Source organism: Diplodia corticola, assembly GCF_001883845.1.
Source record: "Diplodia corticola strain CBS 112549 chromosome Unknown scaffold24, whole genome shotgun sequence".
NCBI classification, from domain to species: Eukaryota; Fungi; Ascomycota; class Dothideomycetes; order Botryosphaeriales; family Botryosphaeriaceae; genus Diplodia; species Diplodia corticola.
Window position 1 is genome coordinate 226426 of NW_017971503.1, and position 23016 is coordinate 249441.

At 57.2% G+C, this 23016-nt stretch overlaps 9 protein-coding genes across 9 annotated transcripts; 7 read left to right on the plus strand and 2 right to left on the minus strand.

Annotated features, from left to right (window-relative positions):
- Positions 1-439: 439 nt before the first annotated feature.
- Positions 440-1089, plus strand: BKCO1_2400069 (uncharacterized protein; the record flags this gene model as incomplete). Its single annotated transcript, XM_020273168.1, has 2 exons — positions 440-470; positions 593-1089. 2 exons carry the CDS (start codon positions 440-442, stop codon positions 1087-1089), a joined length of 528 nt encoding a protein of 175 aa, XP_020130568.1.
- Positions 1090-1725: 636 nt separating this feature from the next.
- BKCO1_2400070 (transmembrane gtpase fzo1) lies at positions 1726-4592 on the minus strand (the record flags this gene model as incomplete). Its single annotated transcript, XM_020273170.1, has 2 exons — positions 1726-2087; positions 2144-4592. The coding sequence occupies 2 exons, from the start codon at positions 4590-4592 to the stop codon at positions 1726-1728; spliced, it is 2811 nt and encodes a 936-aa protein (XP_020130491.1).
- A 299-nt stretch (positions 4593-4891) lies between these two features.
- On the plus strand, positions 4892-5784 carry BKCO1_2400071 (snf7 family protein; the record flags this gene model as incomplete). The annotated part of the gene is made up of 5 exons (XM_020273171.1): positions 4892-4897; positions 4956-5170; positions 5230-5290; positions 5343-5600; positions 5659-5784. 5 exons carry the CDS (start codon positions 4892-4894, stop codon positions 5782-5784), a joined length of 666 nt encoding a protein of 221 aa, XP_020130492.1.
- A 1236-nt stretch (positions 5785-7020) lies between these two features.
- Positions 7021-8826, plus strand: BKCO1_2400072 (protein phosphatase 2c; the record flags this gene model as incomplete). Its single annotated transcript, XM_020273172.1, has 2 exons — positions 7021-8364; positions 8419-8826. The coding sequence occupies 2 exons, from the start codon at positions 7021-7023 to the stop codon at positions 8824-8826; spliced, it is 1752 nt and encodes a 583-aa protein (XP_020130493.1).
- A 677-nt stretch (positions 8827-9503) lies between these two features.
- BKCO1_2400073 (nuclear protein snf4) lies at positions 9504-10928 on the plus strand (the record flags this gene model as incomplete). The annotated part of the gene is made up of 6 exons (XM_020273173.1): positions 9504-9695; positions 9788-9911; positions 9970-10119; positions 10172-10528; positions 10581-10690; positions 10740-10928. The coding sequence occupies 6 exons, from the start codon at positions 9504-9506 to the stop codon at positions 10926-10928; spliced, it is 1122 nt and encodes a 373-aa protein (XP_020130494.1).
- Positions 10929-13430: 2502 nt separating this feature from the next.
- BKCO1_2400074 (aat family amino acid transporter) lies at positions 13431-15219 on the plus strand (the record flags this gene model as incomplete). Its single annotated transcript, XM_020273174.1, has 2 exons — positions 13431-13600; positions 13710-15219. The coding sequence occupies 2 exons, from the start codon at positions 13431-13433 to the stop codon at positions 15217-15219; spliced, it is 1680 nt and encodes a 559-aa protein (XP_020130495.1).
- Positions 15220-16592: 1373 nt separating this feature from the next.
- Positions 16593-17480, minus strand: BKCO1_2400075 (uncharacterized protein; the record flags this gene model as incomplete). The annotated part of the gene is made up of 1 exon (XM_020273175.1): positions 16593-17480. One exon carries the CDS (start codon positions 17478-17480, stop codon positions 16593-16595), a length of 888 nt encoding a protein of 295 aa, XP_020130496.1.
- A 1591-nt stretch (positions 17481-19071) lies between these two features.
- Positions 19072-19745, plus strand: BKCO1_2400076 (phytanoyl-dioxygenase; the record flags this gene model as incomplete). Its single annotated transcript, XM_020273176.1, has 2 exons — positions 19072-19550; positions 19604-19745. The coding sequence occupies 2 exons, from the start codon at positions 19072-19074 to the stop codon at positions 19743-19745; spliced, it is 621 nt and encodes a 206-aa protein (XP_020130497.1).
- A 753-nt stretch (positions 19746-20498) lies between these two features.
- Positions 20499-22958, plus strand: BKCO1_2400077 (dihydroxyacetone kinase; the record flags this gene model as incomplete). Its single annotated transcript, XM_020273177.1, has 6 exons — positions 20499-20505; positions 20849-21174; positions 21335-21516; positions 21600-22234; positions 22291-22425; positions 22477-22958. 6 exons carry the CDS (start codon positions 20499-20501, stop codon positions 22956-22958), a joined length of 1767 nt encoding a protein of 588 aa, XP_020130498.1.
- Positions 22959-23016: the final 58 nt, after the last annotated feature.

Here is a 23016-nt window from a genome sequence, read left to right on the forward strand (position 1 = left end):
CCCAGAGAAAAGTGCCGGTCCTGGACTCGCCGGTCGAAAACCGAAAGCTGTCCTATTCTCCGTTCTCGCCCCAGACCCCCGGCGTCCGCGCGCACGGCGCCCAGCCTCTACGGATCCGTAGCCAACCCGCGCAATCAACCCTCGCCGCCAATCCTCGCCCTGCTCCTGTCAACCGCTGCCGCCGCCCTCCCTCTAATTTCCCCTTTGCGCCCTGTCGCCACGTGACGCCACTCGGTCCCAGTCCCAGTGAACCTCTGGCGCATCGCCCCTAAGAATAGCGTCGCGACACGACTTTTCGCGCCTTGCTCCGGTCTGCTCCGCTGTGAAGAAGCGCTGCGCGTCCGAGGAACAATATCTTTTTGCCGCGCGACGCTTGCGGACGGCCGAAAGCAGACGCAGCGAAGACCGGATCACGCGTAATCCACCAACCGGCATGACAATGGCATTCAATCCGAAAAACCTCAGCTATGGTAATTCATCTCCACGAAATCAATCAATGTGGTGTCCGTGCTTGGAAAGCCGTTGTGACTCTGGCCTGCCCTTCCCCGTTATGCTCAGTCCTGCATCAATACGAGCTGACACGCTTTGCCAGACCACAAGGAGCCTGCTTTCTTGCGCCGCATGAAAGGCGACTTGACTGCCGGTCGTGATACTGACCGCCACGAGCGGCCCGTTGCACGACCTAAGCGCTTGAAGCGTGACGATGAGGAAGACGACGGGCCAACTTACGTGGTCGAAGAGAGCAACGACACGCTCACCAAGGCTGAATATGAAGCCCTTGTCAATGGAACTACCGAAGAGTCTCCAGCTGCCCATGCCACTTCGGATGCAGCCGAAGGGAAAGATGGAGACGAGGTTGCCGCGGAAAAAGCCAAACCAAAGCAGCAGCAAGTCGCATCTGTTGGCGGTGCTTCAAAGAAGCGAAAGGCTGTCAAGATAGGAGGTGATGCAGACGATGAAGAGCGTGATGAAAGCAGAGCAGATGAGAAATCAGGGAAAGCAGAGGACCCACAGAAGAAAGAAACAAAGCCCAAGAAGCCCAAGAAAAAAGCAAAGGCTGTCAAGCTTTCTTTTGGCGATGAAGATTAAGAGAGCACCTGGTTGAGCGTTGGGCTACCGCTGTTTGCAAAGCAGATAATTACTTACGAGTAGCCTGGAAATCACACGTGCATCGGAAGCCGCACCTTGCGCGGTTTCCGCTTTGCCATCGAGAGTGCGGGTACACCCTGGAATATCTTGATGCGTTGCGCTTCACACGCCTTTTATCGACCTGCACCGATTCCTGCATCCAAGCCCGCGGGCCTATCTTCGGCAAGGTAGACTCATTCTTTGAAACTTGGTCACGTTCAGGCCGCATTTTATTGTTTTAATCACGCTAATTTATGCACACCTAAAAGTACGCAGCGCATGCATGCATAGTCTTCCTATAACTAGACGAGGTACTGAGGGTTTTTCATTCTGTAAACGTGTGGAGGGTGGTATCTACGCAAAGTGATGGTATATGGACAAGGGAAAGAAGAGCAGAGGAAGTAAAAGAGACCTGTAGCGAAGGGGAAGACATCAACTTCGCCTTGAACACCCGTGCAATCGGCTCGTCTTGCGACACCCGAATTTTCATCTTTTTAATCGTCAACTACCTGCCCTCCGCATGCTGCGTTCTGCAATGCTGTGCTAATGAGAGCCAGGGCCTTGAGCAGTCTCAGACTGTCGGACCAAAATCCATGATCACGCCCCATACGCAGCAGCAACGCCAGGAGCGGGACCTTCGAGGTCGACACGTTCGACGCTGTGCTTGATGTCGTGGCTCTCACGGACAAGGTTACCGAAGTACTTGCGAGCAACTTCAGACTCCTCTTTGAATTTGGTCGTCTTCTCTCTCTTGACCTGCAACTCTTCGACACTGCGCTGAAGGCCGACGCGAAGCTCATCTGTCGGAAGCTTGAGTGCTTTGCGCACCTCTGAGCTGACACGAGAAGCATTCGCGTGCGTGTAGTCAAGCAAGTCAAGTTGTGCCGAAAGCTTGGTGCTGAGACGACGTGGGAGGGACTTCGGAATAGATTGCAAGGCGTACGAAACGCCAAGTCCCACTGCAAAGTGTTAGGAATCATTAATTTGAAACACTCTGTTGTTGCAGAAAACTTACCAGCTAGGATGAGACCGGGGACAATCATCTTGCGAAGGCCGTTTGAACCCATAATTCTCATCGCACCCATTGCGCCATCAACCCAGCTCATACCGCCAACAACTCTGCTGCCAACGACGCCAGCAACGGTTACGGCCATACTCGTTCCAGCAAACTTCTCCTGACGCTCCCAAAGATTCGCCACGTCAAAGAAGTCCCAAATTTCAACATCAAAGTCAACTTGCCTCGCAAGAGCGTCCCGCCTCTTGCGGAACATCTTTTCAGGGTGGAATGTGAGATGCGACCAGTCATCACCGAGGTGCAATATGCCCAAACTGGATATCCTCCGGAAGCCGGTCATCGTCTGCTCTCTGGCGTAGTCTTCGCAGCTGAAGACGCTCTCGGAAATCTCCTGAATCATGGCAGCCTTGATCTCCTCTGCATACTCGAATGCACTAAACAAGCCAGGATACACAAGCCCAAGGTCGTGTTCGGCGACGCGTGCAATCGTTGTTGTCACCGTATCTCTTGTGTATTCATAGACATCCGCGGCGGTGTCTTCGATGGTGTGGTCGGCATCTTCACTAGCTTCGGTTCGGGATTTCTTGGACTGCTCGTACGCTGGCTCCAGCTCCTTTAGTTCGTTGGTAACACGGTCCAGCTCGGCTTGGGCGACGTCACGGTTGATCGTTGCGAGGTTGTTAAGATCTCCGAGAAGGTTCATGAGGTATGTCTTCGCCGGCGCCAGCTTTGAGCGCGCTCTTTTCTCTAGCACGAAGCGCCTCAGCGCGGCCTCCAATTCTTCAAAGTCTTGAATCTTCTCCTTCTCTTTTCCCTTGCCCTTGCCGGTTGACGAATTAGGGTCGTTCTTGTCATCATCATCAGGATCTCCACCAGGGCCTCCGTCACCAGAACCAGAGCCAGATCCACCACTCCCACCAACAGTCATCTCTAGAGGAGCGACTGGAATCGCTCGGCTGGTAACGAAATGCACAAGCTCAGAAGACTCCTTGAACGTAGCAGGGCTCATCTTGGCAACCTGCTTCAGGATCTGATCCTGGCAACGCTTCTTGTCCCGGATATTGTCGAAGCCGTTCACAACCATGAACATGTACGCCTTTTCCCTCGCCGCGTTGAAAATGAACTCCTTCGCAGACAGCGTGAAGTGATTGGCCGCAGACACGACAAAGATCACCACATCAATCTCCTCTTGACGGGCGAAGACTGCAGTCGTCTTCAAGGAGTCGGCATTCAATCCAGGGGCATCGATAAGCGCAATATCCACCACACCGTTGTTTAGGAGCGACTCGTCGACAGCGCGGATATCCTTGATGTAGATCTTGCACGAGGCGTAACGGTCGTTCTCCAGAACAACATCTTCGAGCTGCGGGATAGTGTAGACGTCATAGGTTGCCTCGTTGTCGCGGTTGTAGACTGACCCGAGCGGAATGGCGTGCACCTCTTCAATGCCGCCGTTTTCCCTCGAGTCCAAGACCTCGCAGAAAATGCTTGTACATGGCTGCTGATCCTCGGGCAAAATTTTCCTGCGCAGTAAAGCATTGCAGAATGTCGATTTTCCCGCGTTGAGATCACCAGTGACCAAAACCTTACTAGATGTATCCTCAATGCGCTCTCGCAGAGAGAATAGGTGACGGATGCTCTTGGTTATCTGACCGTCAAGCAACTGGGCAATAGCACCCTTCTCCAATGAATGAACCAGTTCTGTTTGCGACAGAGCACCCATTTTGAGGTCGATTTTCAGGACGGAAAAGTCCTGGGCCAGCTGTGGCGTGACCAAACGTGGCTCCTGTGCAGGTTTCTGTGACGCCGCCGAGCTTGCTTCGGCGACCGTCGAGCTTTCCCCAAGCGACGTGCCAGCGCGCTTGGGAGGCGTAGGCCGATGCGGCACGTCCTGCTCCACGCCACGGTGATTGTCCCAGGTCGATTGAGTGTGGTGGACTCCTGGACGCGGTTCCGAATGGCCATTAGTCGGCGCAGGGGCATCTGAGCGCTGGACCTGTGGGTAGTGCGCTGGCCATTGCATGTTCAGCGACTGGAGCTTCTTCAACGTCTCCACGGTCCGACCAATGGAGCGAGCCAGGGCAGTCCTATTTTGGTTGTAGTACAGCTGGTGGATATGGCTGGCAAGAGTGCGCCGCTCGTGCTCGGATGCGGGATTGGATTCGCCGGGCAATAAGGGCGTGTGACTAGGGGTTGGACGGTCTTCAGTGATGCCAGGATGCCATCCGGAACGCGCGCTGCTGCCGTCGGCAATGCTGCCACCATAGCCGGAGTCATCGTCGAGCATGGCGGCAAGGCGGCTGGCACTCTCTGAGACGGAGCCGGTGCCAACAGTCATGTAGGATGGGCGGCGTGATGTAGATGGCGAGAGGTAGGATTCGGGGTGGCGGCCGCGCGGGTTGCTGGTAGGCGAGGCATAGTCGCCACCGGAGGGCTTGCTGGGATCCATCACGAGCTTATGGATAGTGTTCGGTCGTGGGTGTGCATGTCGCGATGCGTTGGGTCGCCGCGCGTTGGGAAAGAAGAGTTGTGGTGTGGTAGCGAGAGTCAAAGTTCGAACTGGAAATGCGACCGCGCCAAGCTCCGTCGCTCGGACCACCAGCACGGGCGGATGTCATCACCTGCAGCTCCCACGTCTCCTCCCCCACCCTGCCGCCTGCACAAGCGCTGCATCTCGCGAAAGACGCTCCCAAAAAAAGCTTCTCCGCTCACGACGTTCTGCACACCGGTCTCCGCCACATCGCCGCCATGAATGTTTGTCGCCCTCTGCGCACGCCCTCGGCGTCCACCAGGCACTGACCGCGCTATGTAGATCGTGGAATGGGCCTTTGGCAAGCGCATGACGCCGCAGGAGCGGCTGCGCAAGCACCAACGGGCCCTCGAGAAGACGCAGCGCGAGCTCGATCGTGAGCGCGTCAAGCTGGAAAACCAGGAGAAGAAGCTGGTGCAGGACATCAAAAAAAGCGCCAAGAACGGTCAAATGGGCCCTCTGCGCATCCAGGCAAAGGACCTAGTGAGAACAAGGAGGTACGGACTGCCTCGGACTGTGGGGGGGAACAGGGCCATCGCTGACACAGCCTCTCTAGGTATATCCAGAAGTTCTACCAGATGCGCACCCAACTGCAGGCGATATCGCTGCGCATACAAGTATGTTCAGCAGTGCCGTGGTCCTTGCCCCAAACGCTCATTCGCCTCGCAGACGGTCCGCAGTAACGAGCAAATGATGCAGTCCATGAAGGGCGCAACGGCCCTCTTGGGCAGTATGAACAGGCAGATGAATCTCCCTGCGCTTCAAAGGATAGCGATGGAGTTTGAGAAGGAGAACGACATCATGGACCAGAGGCAGGAGATGATGGACGACGCCATCGACGATGTCACAGGGTTGGAGGACGAGGAGGAGGGAGAAGAGGTCGTGCAACAGGTCTTGGACGAGATTGGGGTGGACCTAGGACAATCGGTATGTCTCATCGGCGTCGACAGCGATGTTGTTTTGCAGCTGCTAACACCGCATTCAGCTTGGCGAGGCACCAAGCGGCCTGCAGAAATCGGGCGTTGCTGAAGGAAAAGTAGCACAGGCTGTCGGCGGAGGTGACCCAGATGACGACGATCTGCAAGCAAGACTTGACAGTCTGCGGCGATGATTTGGAACATAGCAGCGCGCGCCGGCAGTCATCCGTCCGGCGCAGACGCAGCGGGCCCGGTGCCGGGGGCGTACGTGCATCGTGCATCGGACCGGACGAAAGTTTTATCCCCGTCGGGATGCCGGACGAGCAGCAAGTGATCAGGCGTTCGGGCGCAGACATGGTTATCCCGGAGGAGCCCCGTTGGGGAAAGCGAACTTGCTCCAAGCGACCGCATCAGGTCTCAGGAGCCGAGTCTCATACCCTTTTTGATGTTTACGGTTGGCGGGTCATCTAGGATGCGGGCAGGGCGTAGAGGGCGGGCGCGGCATTCCAGCACATTTCAGCCAGAAATAGTAGACACATGAATTGCGCAATGCGAACTGCGGCGTATCAGAGTAGCGCCTGGCGTGCGCTGTGTGTGTGGGGCTGTCCGACCACGGCGCGCCGGCTACAGACGCCGTGACGTGCTGCAGCAACGGCGCCGGGCCTGCTGCTGTGTGCCTGCGCATTCACGCGCCCAAGCCTGGCTGCGTGCTGGCTGTGAAACTGTCTGGGCATGGAGTCTTTATGAGGCGAGAATGCACGCGAACAGCGGCGCTTTGATTGTACTGCGCTACGTCATGCAGAGCAACTCCGGCGCTGCCGCGCTCTAGTAAGGTACGGGTTCGCTCCTCGAGAGCGCGTCGCGCCCAGCTCTCCAGACACCTAGCAGCCTCTACGCAAGCCCGCCTGGACGTCGCGCGTCGTCATTGATCCGCCCCCGCTCGCCCACCTCCTCCTGCCGGCACGCCGCGCCTGCAAGCACTGCCTGCGCGCTCTGCCTCCTGTGCGCATAGTCTGCTTTAAATCAGCCCCGCCGCGGATCAGTGGGTACTCCGTCTCGAAGCCTTGTGCGCAGCGTCCCCAGCCTCTCGGTGGCCGCAGCCTCAAGCCTGCGCTCACCTCTTGCACATCGCATCTCACCTTACCACCGACAACCAACTCTTGTGCGGTGGCTGCTAGTGTCGCCCCCGCTGCGACATCTCCGTTGTCCCGCACTTGAGACACCGCCCCCCCCCCTTCACCACCCGCCCCAGCGCCCACACGCCCAAGCGCTACAGTCCCGCGACCCCTCGGTATCTGCTCGTCGCCGCACCGTCCACCGCCAGCTCACAACCCGCTCCGACCGACGCGCTCAGTCGTGGGCCCACAGCATCCAATCTGGCAGGCAGCAAGCGGAGGAGCTTTTCCAGCCAGGGAGGCCTGTTGAACAGGATGTTCGGCAGCTCTTCCGCGCCTGGAAAGGACATCAAGGAAGACGAAGCGGCCGTCGATGCCAATTCCCTCAATGATACGCGCAAGGCACCCCCCATCGACATCCCCGGCGAGGCCAACGCTGCCGGCGAGAAACGCACCAGCACCGCAGGCAGCCCTTCCAACGGCAAGTCAGGCGAGGACGCTAGCCCGAGCATCGAGAAGAAGCGAAGGAGCAGTGGTGTCTCGCGCGCAAGAGACATGCTCAACAGCGCAAAGCAATCGCTGCATCTGCAGAGCTCTTCGCCCACCTCGTCCAACATGGAGAAAGCCGCGCAAACCCCCATCCAGAAACTGAGCAAGACGGATCCCGCTCTCGGTGTCCCCCAAGGATCGCAGAACAACTCGGCTGGCGAGTCGCTGCCGGGCCAGCACTCGACCTTCCGCGTGGGCGTCACGGAGGATAAGAACAAGAAATGCCGGAGAACCATGGAAGACACCCATGCGTACCTATACAACTTCCTTAGCACGCCGCAGCCTTCGCTCGAGCACTCTAGGCGCAAGGGCTCTAACTCTACGCAGGATTCCAAGCCAAGCCTCTCTGACGTCTCAGAGCAGCCGGTGCTGGAGACGGACAACGGTTACTTCGCCATCTTCGACGGCCATGCGGGTACTTTCGCGGCGGATTGGTGTGGCAAGAAGCTGCACTTGCTCCTCGAGGACGCCATTCGCAGGCAGCCCAACACGCCGATCCCCGAGCTGTTAGATCAGACTTTCACCAGTGTCGATCAGCAATTGGAGAAGCTCCCACTGAAGAACAGTGGCTGTACTGCTGTCATTGCCGTGCTGAGGTGGGAGGACAGGGTACCCAATGCCAACTCAGCCACGGGATCAACGTCGATTGCCCCCCTTGCTGCCGCTGCATCTTCGCGGGCAACACAAGAGGGCAATGCAGATGTTACTGCCGCAGCGGATCCTTCCGCAGCAAACCCGGACGCGAACCCCGCGGTTCCAGCTCCAATTGAACCTGGTGACCCTCATGCTACAGAGGCGAAGCTCAGGGAATCCGCTACACGCCAGCGCGTGCTGTACACAGCCAACGTTGGTGATGCTCGCATTGTCCTGTGCCGTAAAGGAAGGGCGCTCCGTTTATCGTACGACCACAAGGGCAGTGACGAGAACGAAGGCAGACGCATCGCTAACGCTGGAGGACTCATTCTGAACAACCGTGTGAACGGTGTCCTAGCCGTCACTCGTGCCCTTGGCGATGCATACATGAAGGACCTGGTAACTGGACATCCTTACACAACAGAAACGGTCATACAGCCCGACCAGGACGAATTCATTATCCTGGCTTGCGATGGTGTAAGTAAACTTTTGTCCTATTGAAAAGAGGGCCTCTACTGACAAATCGTGAAGCTTTGGGATGTTTGCTCTGACCAAGAGGCTGTGGATTTGATCCGCAACATCAAAGACCCGCAAGCAGCATCGAAGGCGCTCGTCGACCACGCTCTTTCCAGGTTCTCCACCGACAACCTGTCCTGCATGATTGTCCGCTTTGACAATGAGGCTTTGCTAGCACGACAGACTGATTCTTCCATTGGCGTGGATGGAGACGCCCTTCACAAGAAAGGAGGCGTGAGCGAGACGGAATCGATTGTTGGACAGGCAAAGAGGAGTCTCGGCGATGTCAGCGAGACAGACTTAGAACAAGTCAGCGGCGAGATGATCTTGGAGGAAGAAGAGGCAGATCCTGGCCCCGAACTCAATCCAGAGGCGCTAAAGGCCGCTAGAAAGGACATCAAGAAGGACAAAGATCAGAAATGAGCAGGGTTGGCATCGTTCACGGAAGAGTCAGGGTTGAGAGCAGGGCTACAAGCCATGGTGGCACGAAGTAACATGCTTTCGAGGATAGGATTTATCTTTGCGTGGGAAGTGGACTGCGAGCGTTCGAAGCAAAGAGGGCCGGGCTTGCATGCATGAGGCTCGCCGGTGTCCGCATGTGATGCGATTGCAGATGTATCACGTAGTTGCTACATTCGCTTTTCATCTTTTCTTTTTGCCTGCAGATTAGGACCCAGCGGCAGTCTAGTTAGAAATGCTTGTATTCCAGTAAGAAGCTGGCGCGCGCGGCAAGCGGCACCCACGGGTGAGGCGACCATGGAGTTTGGTTAAGATTGCAACGCGCATGAACGTTCCAAACCATTGGGCGCTTGGCCCTCACGAGTGACGGACGGCTTGGCTCAACAGCGGCAAGCGATTGGGTGCCGGTGCGCTCGAAATAAACGGGACACAACTGAATGCACGTGATTGCAAAGCGATTGCGGAGGATATCCCCCGTCGCAGATCGTTGCCAACCCCACAGCTGGTGGGCCCACGACCTCACCACCGTAACTTTCTATCGTGACCTTCCGTTTCGCCCCGCCCACCCGCGATCGTCGCCCGCAGCTCCAGCCCGTCCACCGTGCACCTCTCCATGTGGCTGAGTCCCCGGAGTCGCCGCCATGTCCGCCGGAACAGAGGCTGCGGAATCCGCGAGCACGTCCTCGCCCAGCGCTGCCACTGAGCTACCCCCGGCTCCAAACGGCCCCGCCTTCGTCACCCCGGCCTCATACCTGCGCCCTCCTCCTGCATCGCGCCCCTCGCAAACTCCCAAGGTGCTCACGCCCACCGACAAGGAACAGATCGAAGCTCTGGTAGGTCGAGGCAGCGACGTCAGGCCGCGCTGCGGCGCAGGCGGTGAAGCCAGGGAACAAAGCTAATCTCGGAGCTTGAATACCTCCTCCAGCGCGCGATTCGAGCCTTCCTCAAAGTCCGCACGAGCTACGATGTCCTCCCGCTCAGCTTCCGCCTGATCATATTCGATACTTCCCTGCTCGTCAAGAAGAGCCTGAACATCCTCATTCAGAACGGTGGGTCGTGGACGCGTCCGGATGTGCTGGACACGACGCTGATAGACTCCATTCCTAGGAATCGTGTCCGCCCCGTTGTGGGATTCCAAAACCTCCACCTTCGCCGGCCTGCTCACGACGTCCGACTACATCAATGTCATCCAGTACTACTGGCACAATCCTGACGCGTTGGCGCAGATAGACCAGTTTCGACTCAACAACCTACGTGGTAGGTTGACATGCGAACGTACAGTCGCTGCGGGAGTCTAATACGGTGATAGACATTGAAAAGGCCCTTGGTGTCACGCCCATCGAGACTGTATCCATCCACCCGGAAAAACCGCTGTACGAGGCATGCCGTCGGATGCTGGAGTCCCGGGCCAGGAGAATTCCGCTGGTCGACATCGACGATGAAACGCAGCGGCACATGGTCGTCAGCGTCGTAACTCAGTACCGCATTCTGAAGTTCATCGCGGTCAACGTCAAGGAGACGGAAAACCTGAAGAAGACGCTGAAGGAAATCAACGTGGGGTCGTACGAAAACTTGGCAACAGCCTCCATGGATACGCCGGTCATGGATGTCATTCATATGCTGGTTCGGAAGAGCATCTCCAGCGTTCCGATTTTGGACAGAGACGGTGAGCAGGACGAGGATGCGTGCCTCGCGTGAGTTGAGACTAACCTGTCCAGGCGTCGTCATAAACGTGTTCGAGTCGGTCGACGTCATCACGCTCATCAAGGGCGGCGTGTACGACGATCTGAATCTCACGGTTGGTGAGGCGCTGCTCAAGCGCAACGATGTGAGTTTGATCTGTTGGTGCAGATTGTCATGGTCGCTGACAGGCTCAGGACTTTGCCGGAATCTACACGTGCTCTATGTACGATCGCCTAGACACCATCTTCGACACTATTCGCAAGTCTCGTGTCCACCGGCTGGTGGTTATTGATGAGAACAGCCACCTGAAGGGGGTACTGACTCTGAGCGACATACTGGAATATGTTCTTCTGGAGGGCGAAGGAGACGAGGCCCCGTCGTAAAATCCATGAGACGGTGACCGTCAACTCAAGTCCAGTGTTCCCTGCCTTAATAAGTACAGCGAGGCTCGCAGGTAGAGCGGGCAAAGTTTGTTTTCGGGATTACTGTTTTTTAAGAGGATATGAATTGGTGTAATACGACGGGCAAGGAGGTGGATGCATATAACTGGGTGGGATCTAGAGGCGTTTACTGAGCATGTACTTTGGAACGGTCTCCTACATTGTTTTTCTTCACAACGGAGTTACAAGGAATCGGTCCCTGCAACAAACCAAAGACGCTTGCCTGCCGGTGCTGTGGGCGCTGCAAAGCTGTTCGGTACGTCGTTATTCGCACTATTCTGATGCAACATGCCAACTTCGGACATGGGTGAGCGAGGCACTTTCGAAGGGAAAACAGCGCCTTCTGCCTGGATGCACCTCGTATTTGAGCCATCTCAGAGCCAACAGCGGGGCGCATGATCGACTACAAGACTGCAAATCCGTGCGCCACGAAGCAACATCCATCTTGTCCACTTAAGTCGGCAACGCGACCATTGACGACGTGCCGCGCACAGCGCCATCCGGCTGACAGTTGTCCTACTCAGGCAGGTGGTTTTCCCACGCCGCGAGGAACGGCCAACTGATGAGAGGCTTCTTCTGCTGGCGATTGGCCAAGGCCACCCGCCGTAGCATCCCTGCGCGAAGGAATGCCTTGTGTATGCCGTTTTGTCGCACCGAAGGATCAGAAGACGGGTCGCGAGTGCTGGACCTCTGCAACGTGGACGCCGACTCTTCGAGGATGGGGCGAGACTGCGAGTGCTGTCCGCTCGAGAACAGGAGGACTGCGTTCGAATTAAGTGGCAGGCGTGTAGCGCAGCTCTTCTGTTGTCACGACTGTACCACGCGACCGGGTAGACGAGGAAGAGGCCAGCTGTGAGTGGATGGATAATAAGAGGAAGGCTTCTGGAAGGCTGGAATCAAGAATTGGCTAAGCCTAGCTAAGACCGCGGTCAACGGCTCGCCAAAAGCTTTTGGCGCAGACAGGCAGTTGCACCGGCGCTACTCCAAGCCTTTGCGCAACTGCGTTCGAGACCGCACATGGCGAGTCAGGCCCATGGCCGCCCACGCCCATTCTCCGCCTCCGCCCTGCCGCAGCCCCCAGCTACCAGCGCCGGGGCCTCCGTAGCAGCAGTTTCCGTTGGCAGTTTCGTTCTGTCTGCCCCCGCCGCCAGCGCCCCGGCCTATCAAGATAGCTGCCCGGCAACCAGCCCGCGCAGAGACTGCAGTCGAGTTTCTGAGCGTCACCGTGTGGTGTGATGTGATGAGCGCGGGTGGTCTCGATAAGGGAAAACTCTGCTAGGTATGTACTTCTCTCCTTTGCGTTTCCTGGGCGCAAGCTTGACTGACCCATGCCGCGCTGACCAGCAATTACATGCAGCTCCCCGTCCAAGTTGCGGGGAAGCACGACCAGGTTCTTCCCCGAGCCGCTGGAGCGTCTCCAGCCTGCTCTCGATCTCACGCGCGATCCCAGCTTGGTGGGTACCTCCACGCCCGCGGCCTGCCTCCGTCACTGTATCTTCAACTTTCAGCCGCACCACACCACCAATCATGTGCTACACGGACCTCGCCTCGGCCGATGCTCACCTTTCCTCACGTCTACACGGGCGCGCCCGCGCCCAAAAGTGCCGAGAAGGGCCAGCCCCCGTATCGTGGAACACTAAAAGCTTAACGCAACCCTTGGACGCCTTTCATCGCGCCCACCGAGCCTACGCACGCCATGTCGTTGCAATTTGATATACGTAGTAGATACGCGGCGCTAACGGCGACAGAGTCAAGATAGCAGCTGCTTGTGGCGTATAATGCCTATCGTTCCTCCATTCACTCTTAGTGAAGGCGAGAAAATCGACAAGCGCTTGACGACTGACAAGAGTTCACGCCCAGGCCTGCCACGTTTGCCACTTCCATCAGAGTATTCCGGGGCTGGAAAAGACTCGTGGAAAGAATCGTGCTCTCTGGTCACCAACGGGGTCTCCGCTCCCGGGACTAACCGCCTATGGGAGGAGCGAGGTGCGAGAGGCGTAAGGCTAGGCCCAACTACGGCGCGGGGGCAAACACAAGGGCACCTGTCGTTCCAGATTCATTCTGTCGTGTCGTTTGCATGCGCGTCGCGATTGGGGCGCGTATGCTTTGCGGTACCTACCGGCCGGGAGGCCTGCGTCCGGGCGCAGCGGCTTGTCTTGCTTGCGTGATAACGTTCCGGCTGGATGGGATGGTCGTTTGCCCTGTGCTGCGCTCGCCGCCGTGCACATGGCGGCTGGGGTATAAGACCTCCGGTGTCACTGCAGCCAGTTTCATCTCATATCCCTTGTATTCCCAATCTTCACTTCGACCGTCCCACAGACACCAACCGGGGCGTCAAGCTATCTGGACAGGGCCCGCCCTTCTTCCCTCCCCGCTTCTCTGTCTTTCCCTCTCCAACGCTCCGGCTGAGAGATTGCGCAAGAGCAAGACCCTTCCCTTCCTACAATGGCCGAGAAGGACGTATACTCCGTCGACGTCGGCGACCACGAGCCGCCCGCGCACGAAGCCCGTGACATTAAAGATGTCGTCGACTCCAAGGGCATGGCGGTCGGCGAGGCCGCCGATGTCTACGGCGATGTTCAGACCGCTGAGGAGTACGGCTATGTGCACAGAGGGTCAGTAATCATGTGCTCTCTTCAGTCTCCATCTCAACCTTCACTTCAGCCTTCATCTCAGGCTTCGTTCAATTTCACCAGAGGATCACCCTGGCTAACAACCCTTCAGATTGAAGTCCCGTCACATCCAGTTCATCGCCCTTGGCGGTACCATCGGCACCGGTCTCTTCCTCGGTATTGGCAAGGCTTTCGCCACGTCTGGTCCTCTCTCTGTCCTCCTCGGCTACACGTTCACCGGTCTCGCTGTGTTTGGCATGATGCAATGTCTGGGCGAAATGACCACTTGGCTGCCCCTGCCTGGTGCTATTCCTCAATACTGCGCGCGCTACGTCGATCCGGCCATGGGGTTCGCGGTAGGCTGGAACAGCTGGTACCAGGCTGCCATCACACTGTGCGCTGAAATTTCAGCCGCTGCCGTGGTCGTCGGATATTGGAACGATGAGATTAATCAGGGTGCATGGATTACCATCATCATCGTGCTGGTCATCGCTCTCAACATCTTCGCCGTGGCCATCTACGGAGAGGCAGAATTCGTGTTTGCCTCGATCAAGATCATCACGATTGTCGGCCTCATCATCATGGCGCTTTGCCTGGATCTGGGTGGAGGCAACAAGCAGGGACGCCTTGGGTTCCGCTACTGGAAGGATCCCGGTGCGATGAAGGAGTACATCGGCACCGGCAACTCAGGCCGCTTCCTCGGTCTCTTCGCGACGCTCGTCAACGCCGCTTTCTCGTACGGCGGTGTGGAGATGGTCGCCGTCGCTGCGGGCGAGGCCGACGATCCCCGCCGCAACATCCCCAAGGCGGTGCGCCGTGTCTTCTGGCGTATCCTCTTCTTCTACGTCCTCGGCTCCCTCGCCATCGGCGTTCTCGTCCCCTCGACCGACGAGCACCTCCTGTCGGACGGGCCGGGCGCCGCGCGCTCCCCCTGGGTCATCGCCATCAACCGCGCCGGCGTGCCCGTCCTGCCGCACATCATCAACGCCGTCATCCTCACGTCGGCGTCGTCGTCGGCCAACGCCTTCCTCTTCACCGGCTCCCGCTACCTCTTCGGCATCGCGCAGAACCACCAGGCCCCCAAGTTCCTCCTCAAGTGCTCGCGCACCGGCGTCCCGTACTGGTGCGTCGCCATCACCGCGACCGTCTCGCTCCTCACCTACATGTCGCTGTCGTCGGGCGCCAACGAGGTCTTCAACTGGATGATGAACCTGACCACCATCGCCCAGCTCTTCACCTGGTGCTCCATCCTCGTCGCCTACATCCGCTTCCGCGCCGGCTGCGAGGCCCAGGGCGTCACGCCCGACCAGATGCCTTTCCGCTCCCGCGGCCAGCCCTACCTCGCGTACGTCACGCTCGCGTACTTCGCCATCATCATCCTCTTCAACGGCTTCGCCGTCTTCACCAAGGGCAACTGGAGCATCGACGACTTCATCACCGCGTACATTGGCATCCCCATCTACTTTGGCCTGTACATCTTCTGGAAGGTCTTCAAGCGCGAGCCGTTCGCCACGGCGGCCGAGATGGACATTTGGAGCGGCAAGGCGGCGCTGGATGCGCAGGTGTGGCCGGAGAGGATTCCGAAGAACTGGGTCGAGAAGGTTTGGTTCTGGATTGCGTAGAGAGAAGAGGAGGGGTTGCGTTTTGTTTTTGTGATATCCTGATGAGCTGGGCGAGGAAGAGATGGAGGTGCGAGATACGCAGTTATGTTGTGTAATGGCCATTTAATGAATCATCTTGATGATATATCCTCTACGCTTGACTGTTTGCGGCTTTGTTTTGTTGGTGTACTCGTGGCGAGATGGTTGCGTAGGTATATGGTGAAGGCAATGGACGACACGACAGGAAGCAGTCAGGAAGATTCGGATTCGGACTCCTCGAACGGGCGCGCACGATCTGGCATCCAGCAGGACCCGCAGCGCTTGTTCTTTTTTTTTTTTTCGATATCGACGCTTGTTAGCTCGTCGAATGGTTTCCACGCCGTTTAAGATCAGGAGTGGTTCTTGCAGATACTGTATCTCAATCGGTAAGCCCTTTCTCTGATCGAGTATTTTCGAGAGCGAATTATAATCGAACCAGACTCTCGCGAAGCATTGTGTCTCTTTTCTTTTCTTTTCTGCTATTTTTTATTCTTAGGCATCTCTCCCATGCGATCGAGTGGAAGTGTTCGGTGGTTGTGCCTCGGAAAAGCAGCAAACAAGATTTATCCGCCCCCATGAACCGGAAAAAGAGGCTCGCCGCACAACCCCTCCATCACCCCGCACCGGTTCCATTTCAACCGCCTTTTTGACGGTCGGATAAGGGGTCGCCTAGGTGGGAGCAATGAGGTGTTGTAGTATGCACTTTGCAAGGTGCCAGGGGCCGGACGTAATGTGGGGAAATGTTCAGGGTTCGTCCGCCGGCTATATATGTGTGGCGAAGGGATGCTTGAGAAAAAAAAAAGGAAATTGCTGGCGCTGGAAGCCTTTGTGGAGGCGGTTGAGTAGCCCGTTTTGGTGAGTACAGTCCTTTACGTCGCGGGAGCGTGGGTTGTCGGATCTGGATTCGTGATGGGAGACTGGGAACGTAGAGGTGCTTGAGAGGCACAGAGTTGCATACGAAGTCCGAAGCAGATGAGCTTCAAATGACTATAGTGATTTTGGCGTCGCGTCGTTGACTCATACAGGCTTGGAGAAATCTCATGACACTCGAGTGCATTACAGCCATGAGCAGCAAACGCAATTTCATTCGAGATGTGAACTTTTGGTTAAGATGGATAGTGAAAAAAGACCTTAGTTGGTGTCTCCAAGAAACGCCGGTTCCGCAGTGAGTAAGCACTGCAGTCAAGCCGCATTGACTCGAGACGTCCCATCTTGGTGTGAAAAAGTCGAAAGAGAGAAATGAAGAAGAAGAGAACAGAAGAACCTCTCCCACCCGCATGATCAACTCAGCCTAACCTGCTCAAAGTCGACCCCAACCTCATCCCCCCTCCCCCTCCCCCCTCCCCACCATCACCTCACACAACATCACCACCCCCACCGCCCCCATCCCCCAACCACCCCCCCAACCAAACCAGCCTCTCCCACCCCCCCTCAGGCCCCTCCCCCGCGTCCTCCCTCAACTCCCCCAGGAACTCCTCCACCTCTTCCTCCCGCCGCCCGTGCGCCGCGTACATGTCGACCACCCACCTCGCCAGCCGCGCCGCCACGCGCGTCAGCGGCGCGACCTGGTGCGTGTGCGCGGCCAGGCGCCGCTCGGCCCGGCGGCGGGCGCGGCGCTCGTGCGCGAGGCGCTCGTGGAGGGCGCGGATGTGGGCGTGGCGGCGGAAGGAGAGGGGAAGGGGTTGGGTGGGGGTGGTGGTGGTGGTGTTGTTTGGTGCTGGGGGGGTGGATGGGGATGGGGATGGGGATGGGGCGGTGTTCTCGTTGCTCTGTGAGGTGGAGGTGAGGCGTCGCTTTTTGACTGAGATGGTATCGGTGGCTTTGCTGTCTTTCGTCTCATTCTCATCTTCTTCGATGAAGGGGTTCGAGCGCTTGGAGGTGGAAGTGGGAGGGAGAGACTGGTGTGTTTTGAGTGGTGTCGTCTCGGAGCTCTTGTTCCCGCTTTCTCTGCTATCGTTTGTCTGATCTGAAGTGAGGTTGGGCGTCTGACTCTGTAAGAGGGCGGTTCTGATGTGTCCGGTTTTCACAGCGTCTAGAGCAGTCTTTGTCGTAGTATTTTCCGCCCGGCGCGGAAGATCGTGGGAAGGAGGAATGGTGTTGGCCCCCGGAGTGACAGCGCCGAATTCGATGGCGGGCCTGTTCTTCAGCGTTTTGACCATTCCTGGATCCAGTGTCGTGAGGTCGAGCACTTCGATGGTCTCTTCGTGCTTGTTCACCTCACCGAATGGTGCCGACGTATACATGTTGCTGTTTCTCACCTCCATCTCCAGCTCCGTAGCCGCTTGTGAGGAATTTGTTGGATGAGGGCAGCGAGGATGTTTAGCTCTGATAGAGATTGTGGCTTGCTGGCGCTTGTTGTTGTTTGCAGGTGACGAAATGGCCGAGCAAGCTTGTGTATAGCTCTTGGAGAATATGTCAGTGGGATGGAAGTAGAGAAGGGAAGGCAGCTTGGTATAGGCGCAATTGACCCTTCTGACACTTGTGTGAGCCCCTGTTTGGGAAGGGCTGCAGTCTTCGCTGCTTAGGTCAGATGGGGATCAAAGGGCACCATCTCACATTTCAGGGAAGGAGGGGAAACAAGTACCACTGCTGTTCGTGCCTTTATGCAAAGCCAGAATGTCAGTGCTCTTGGTGTTTCGAGGAAGACGCTTGATAGATGAACAGAGAAACGAGATCTACGTGCACAGAGATAAGCAGTCACAAGTGGAAGCCGTATGCAGGGTCCGTCCGAGCCGTGGTTGTGCTTCAGGATTTTGAAACACAAGCCTGTATATTTCCACCGTAGTACCCCAATTCTGTGCTCCTTCTTTACATTTTTTTTTCTCTCTGACTCTCGGTAAGTCATTCGGCAGATTTGCCTCATCTCAGATTGTCTCTCACTTGTGCGACATTCCAAGCTGTTACAGTGTCGGACCCGTGGTGTCCTTCTGTTGGACAGTTCTTCTCTTACATGAACCCCCAAGAAGGGGCGTAGAGAGCTGTCCCGGCCTGACGGAGCGAAAGTGGCTGAATCTCCTTCCAACTGCATTTCCTCATATCAACAACGTCACAGTCATCTTCCCGAGTTCTCCGCGGACAAATTTCCAGCCCCTAAGCATCACTGAAACCAATTCAAGCTATATGCTTGGGTCCCCGATTGATCTAGATCTGAAGAGTAATACTGGACTCTTGGAATAGAGATTGGAGAGGTCAACGACTGTATGTACAGCCATGGTTTTGCACGGAGCTCGGGATTATGCTTGGAAGACAGAGCTGAAACGGGCGACCAGAGGCCACCACGGCAATGCGAATCTCCAAGAAGATTATCAAGAAACTGGAGGATGAAGTACTTCACCCTAGAATTCGCAAACTTCGTTGCAGTCCGCGCAATGTCGGGATTACAACGCCTCCGCAAGCCCAACAAAAAAGTTTGCTTTGGGCTGGGCTCTGCTGGAAGCTGCCGGACACCCGAAGAGATCAATTACGCCGAAGCGTGGTTGAACCTCAGGGCGGCAAAGTGAAGTAACGATTGAGTCCAGGAATTTAGAACCGTCACTGAATGCATGCGGGTCGAAAGATTCGAAGGATGAACGATTTCCTTTCTGCATTGGCGATGATTGCGGATCGATGATGTTGGATAAAGGAGACGAACTTCACATGACAGCTGTAGAGTTGTTCAACTAGTTGCAGGCGTGATCAGACCAAGGGTTGTGACATCGAATGCGAAGGATACGTACGTGATCCCAAAGATGCATGCCCTAGAAGTCTTCCCGAACGGGCAACTGCCTTGTGACTGCCAAATGCGGATGGAGCGCGTGTCCGCGGAACTTTGATCACTGGGGAAGCATATCGATTATGACGCTTTCTCTTCTCCACTTCATCCTGCAAGTCCGCAGCCGTGCCACCGCCAACGACAACGGACTCCTCCGCTTCCACACGTTTAGTTTGAACGTTCACAGAAACTTGAGCATATCTCCTGCCAACATGCCCGGCGGCAAGAGCGTCAGCTTTGCGCATGCGCACATGGGCCCGGGAGGTCAGAGTTCCAGCGAGACGGCGAAGACGGGCACCTCGCCGCCAAAGCACAAGCCTACGGCGCGCAGTCTGGAGCAATTCCAGGACATCCTCGCGAAGACCAGTGAGGATTTCAAGAAGATGCGCGTGCGCAACGAGGAGGAGCTGGCCCGGGACGCTGTAACAAACGTGGGAAATCTGGACGCGCTCAAGAAGACGCTCCACGAAGGAATGAGGATGGGAGGCCAGAAGACTGGGCTCGCGCTGACGGAGATGCTGCTGGCCGAGTTCAAGGCGGCGGTGGATGGCGAGGTGGCTGCGTAAGTTCCCAGTGCCCGGAAGCTTCCAAGGTCACTAATACACTGGTAGACAGGAGGAACGTCACGAACGAGAGCGCCGCGATCGCCGGAAGTAACGCCCCGGCTACCCCAGACTGCTTTGTCTGCTGTGAGGAGAGTCATCGGCGAGCGGAGCTCGAGGGAATCAGCCTCGCTTTTAAGAGGCGCGAGAAATGAAAGGTTTCTTACCTGGCGCTTGTCATGACTTGGCTGAGAGTCATCCGCGAAATTATTGTTGTTGCACAACGTGTCTGGAAAATTGGACTTCGCTAACTTCCTGATCAGGCAGGAATTACCACCGGCGCGCGATAGTCGAGCCTCTCCTTTTCTCTGCCCCGCACAAGGCAGGGCCAAGCGCCGGGACGTGTGGATTTCAAACCGCGTGATTCTGGACTCGACGCGACACGCAGCTGGTGGCGACGAGGGAGCTATGGACAACAAAGCGCTTATGATAGCAATTTCTCGTCACGTTGGGCTGCGTCGAGCTGAGTTCCCAATTCGGCACCGGCGAGCGCTGGCCGACGGCGCGTCGGGATTCCCCATTCGGATGCGTCTCACTGCCCCGCTGCACCCCGCAATGAGTTGCAGCCGACTGCGTCTGGCCATGCCGCGCGGGGGCATGCTCGCAGCCTACACGGAAGACCGGACCAAGCCCAGCTCAACCTCAACTAAGGCTTGTGCCCCGAGTCGCGTGCAATGGCGACCTCGGATTTTCCCCTCTCTCCCTTCAACCCTTCTTAAAGCCCGCCACGCTGCCGCTGCTTCTCCTGTCGACTCTGTCCCTTCGTTTTTTCCATCCACCACTTGCCCTCTTCGTCCCACCACACCAATTGCTGGCTGTTATACCTCTTAGACTGCTCTCATACTCCTTTCGAGACCCAGTTGTCACACCTCGCGCGTTCGAGCTTTGGAAAAACCACATCGACCACAATGTCAGGTAGGTCACGATCACAAGCTTCCAAGCGCTGCTTTGCCACCTCCCACGGGAGCTCCTCCGCTGATCCCGCACCAACACTCCACCGTTCCACTATTTCCCCCCCATCGTCCCCCTTCTGTGCCGCAGCCACAGCCCCCAACAGACCCAATTCTTTTTTTTTGCTTCTCTTCCCCTCCCCCGATCCATTCGCCCACGCGCACTCCCCATCCACCCATCCGAACGGAGCTCCACACTCGTCCCCCCTCCCCTCCCCCCCAGCCCACCGGAGGACCACCAATCTCTCTCATCCAACAAGATCGTTGCTGACAAGAAAACTTGTTTTTCCGTTCCCCCCCACTTGCAGCCAAGCACTTCATCCACGACCCCACGCACCTCGTCAACCGCGCGCTGCAAGGCGTGACGCACACGAACCCGGCGGTCGCGCTCGATGCGGAGAACAAGGTCATCTACGCGCGGCCCTCGCCCGCCACGGCGCGCAGCGTCTCGCTCGTGTCGGGCGGCGGCGCGGGCCACGAGCCCAGCTTCGCCGCCTTCGTCGGCCGCGGCATGCTGGCCGCCGCCGTGTCCGGCACCATCTTCGCCAGCCCGAACGCGGAGCAGATCCGGCGGTGCATATTGAAGCGCGTGGAGAGGCAGAAGGGTGTGTTGGTCATTGTGATGAACTATACGGTGAGCTTTTTTGGTCCCTCCTTCCTTCCTTGTTTTTTCTTTTTGCCATTGGGGGTGGGCGGGGAGGTGGTCGAGTGAGAAAGAATGCGTGGGGGGAGGTTGGGGTTTTCCGGAGACAGTGTGGCTGACGTGTGGGTGGGATGATCTTCGAAACTTCTAGGGCGACGTCCTGAACTTCGGTATGGCGGTCGAGAAGGCGCGCGCCAGCGGAACCGAGGCGGAAATGGTCGTCGTCTCCGACGATGTGGGCGTGGGCCGCCAACGCGGTGGCAAAGTGGGAAGGAGAGGCATCGCCGGCACGGTGCTGGTGCAGAAGATTGCCGGAGCGCTTGCCGCTAAGGGGTATGATCACCCGAGCTTTCCCGTTGTTGGGGGGAGTGGGGAGATGTGTGCGGTGGGCTGACGGGCTTCTCGAAACCTTGCAGTGCCTCTTTGAAGGAAGTAACGGACGTGGCGCGCCTCGTCTGCAAGAACCTGGCCTCCATCGGCGCATCGCTCGCCCACGTGCACGTCCCCGGCCGCGTGGTGACCGGACCGACCGATGAAGACCTCAAGGACTCGGAGGTGGAGATTGGCATGGGTATACACAATGAGGCTGGCTCGGAGCGCAAAGAGGTCGACTTCCCTTCGCTGGTCAAGAACATGCTCTCGAAGCTGTTGGATCCGACTGATACCGACCGGAGCTTCATCAGCATCTCGGAGAAGGATGAGACCGTGCTGCTCGTGAACAACCTGGGCGGTGTCAGCCCGCTCGAGATGGGCGGCATCACGGCCGAGGTTGTCGAGCAGTTGGAGGCGAATTGGAAGATCAAGCCGGTCAGGATTCTTTCGGGCACTTTCATGACCAGCCTCAACGGCCTCGGCTTCAGCGTCTCGCTCCTGAAAGTCACAGACACTGGTCTGGGCAGCGGAAACTCGATACTTGAGCTTTTGGATGATCCTGCGGAAGCACCTGGCTGGTCTGCTGCAATTCCCAAAAAGACTTGGGAGGAGAAGCCAACAGCGGTGCTCACCGAGGAAGGTAACGGTGAGGACGACTCCAAGCCGAGCAACCTGAAGTGTGAGTATTCATGTTCTATGTGAAAATCGTACGGCGTGTGCTGACAGAAAACGCAGTGGATTCGGCTGTGGCCAAGAAGGCGCTTGAGGCTGGCTTGAAACAAGTCATTGCCGCCGAACCGGATATCACGAACTACGACACTATCGTCGGCGACGGTGATTGCGGCATCGGACTCCGTCGCGGCGCTGAAGGTGGGCATTTCCCTCTTGCTGTGAAGACAAATGGCTGACCCACGTGTTCAGCCCTGCTCAACATGCTGGAGACGACGAAGACACCTGACGACGCAGGACTCTTGCTGCATGACATCACGCACGTGGTTGAGAAAGAAATGGACGGCACTTCCGGCGCAATCTACGCCATCTTCCTCAATGCGTTGTCCCACGGCCTCCGCATTCAGGCCGACGGATCGTCAAAGCCGGTGACGCCCGAGATATGGGCGAAAGCACTGCAGACGTCTCTCGATGCGCTTGCGAAATACACTCCTGCCCGCCCTGGCGACCGGACTTTGGTCGACGCATTGTATCCGTTTGTAGAGACTCTCGGAAAGACTGGAGATGTGAAAGCAGCGGCGAAGGCGGCAGAGGATGGTGCGAACGGAACGAAGGGTATGCACGCCTCTCTGGGGAGGTCAGTCTACATCGGAGGAAGCGGATACCAGCAAGTCCCGGATCCTGGCGCCCATGGCTTGAGTCAATTCTTGACAGGCTTGAGCGACAGCCTATAGGTGAGTCATACAGGTTGACTCGGGCGGCTTTTCTTTCTCCGTAGCATGTGCTTCCAGC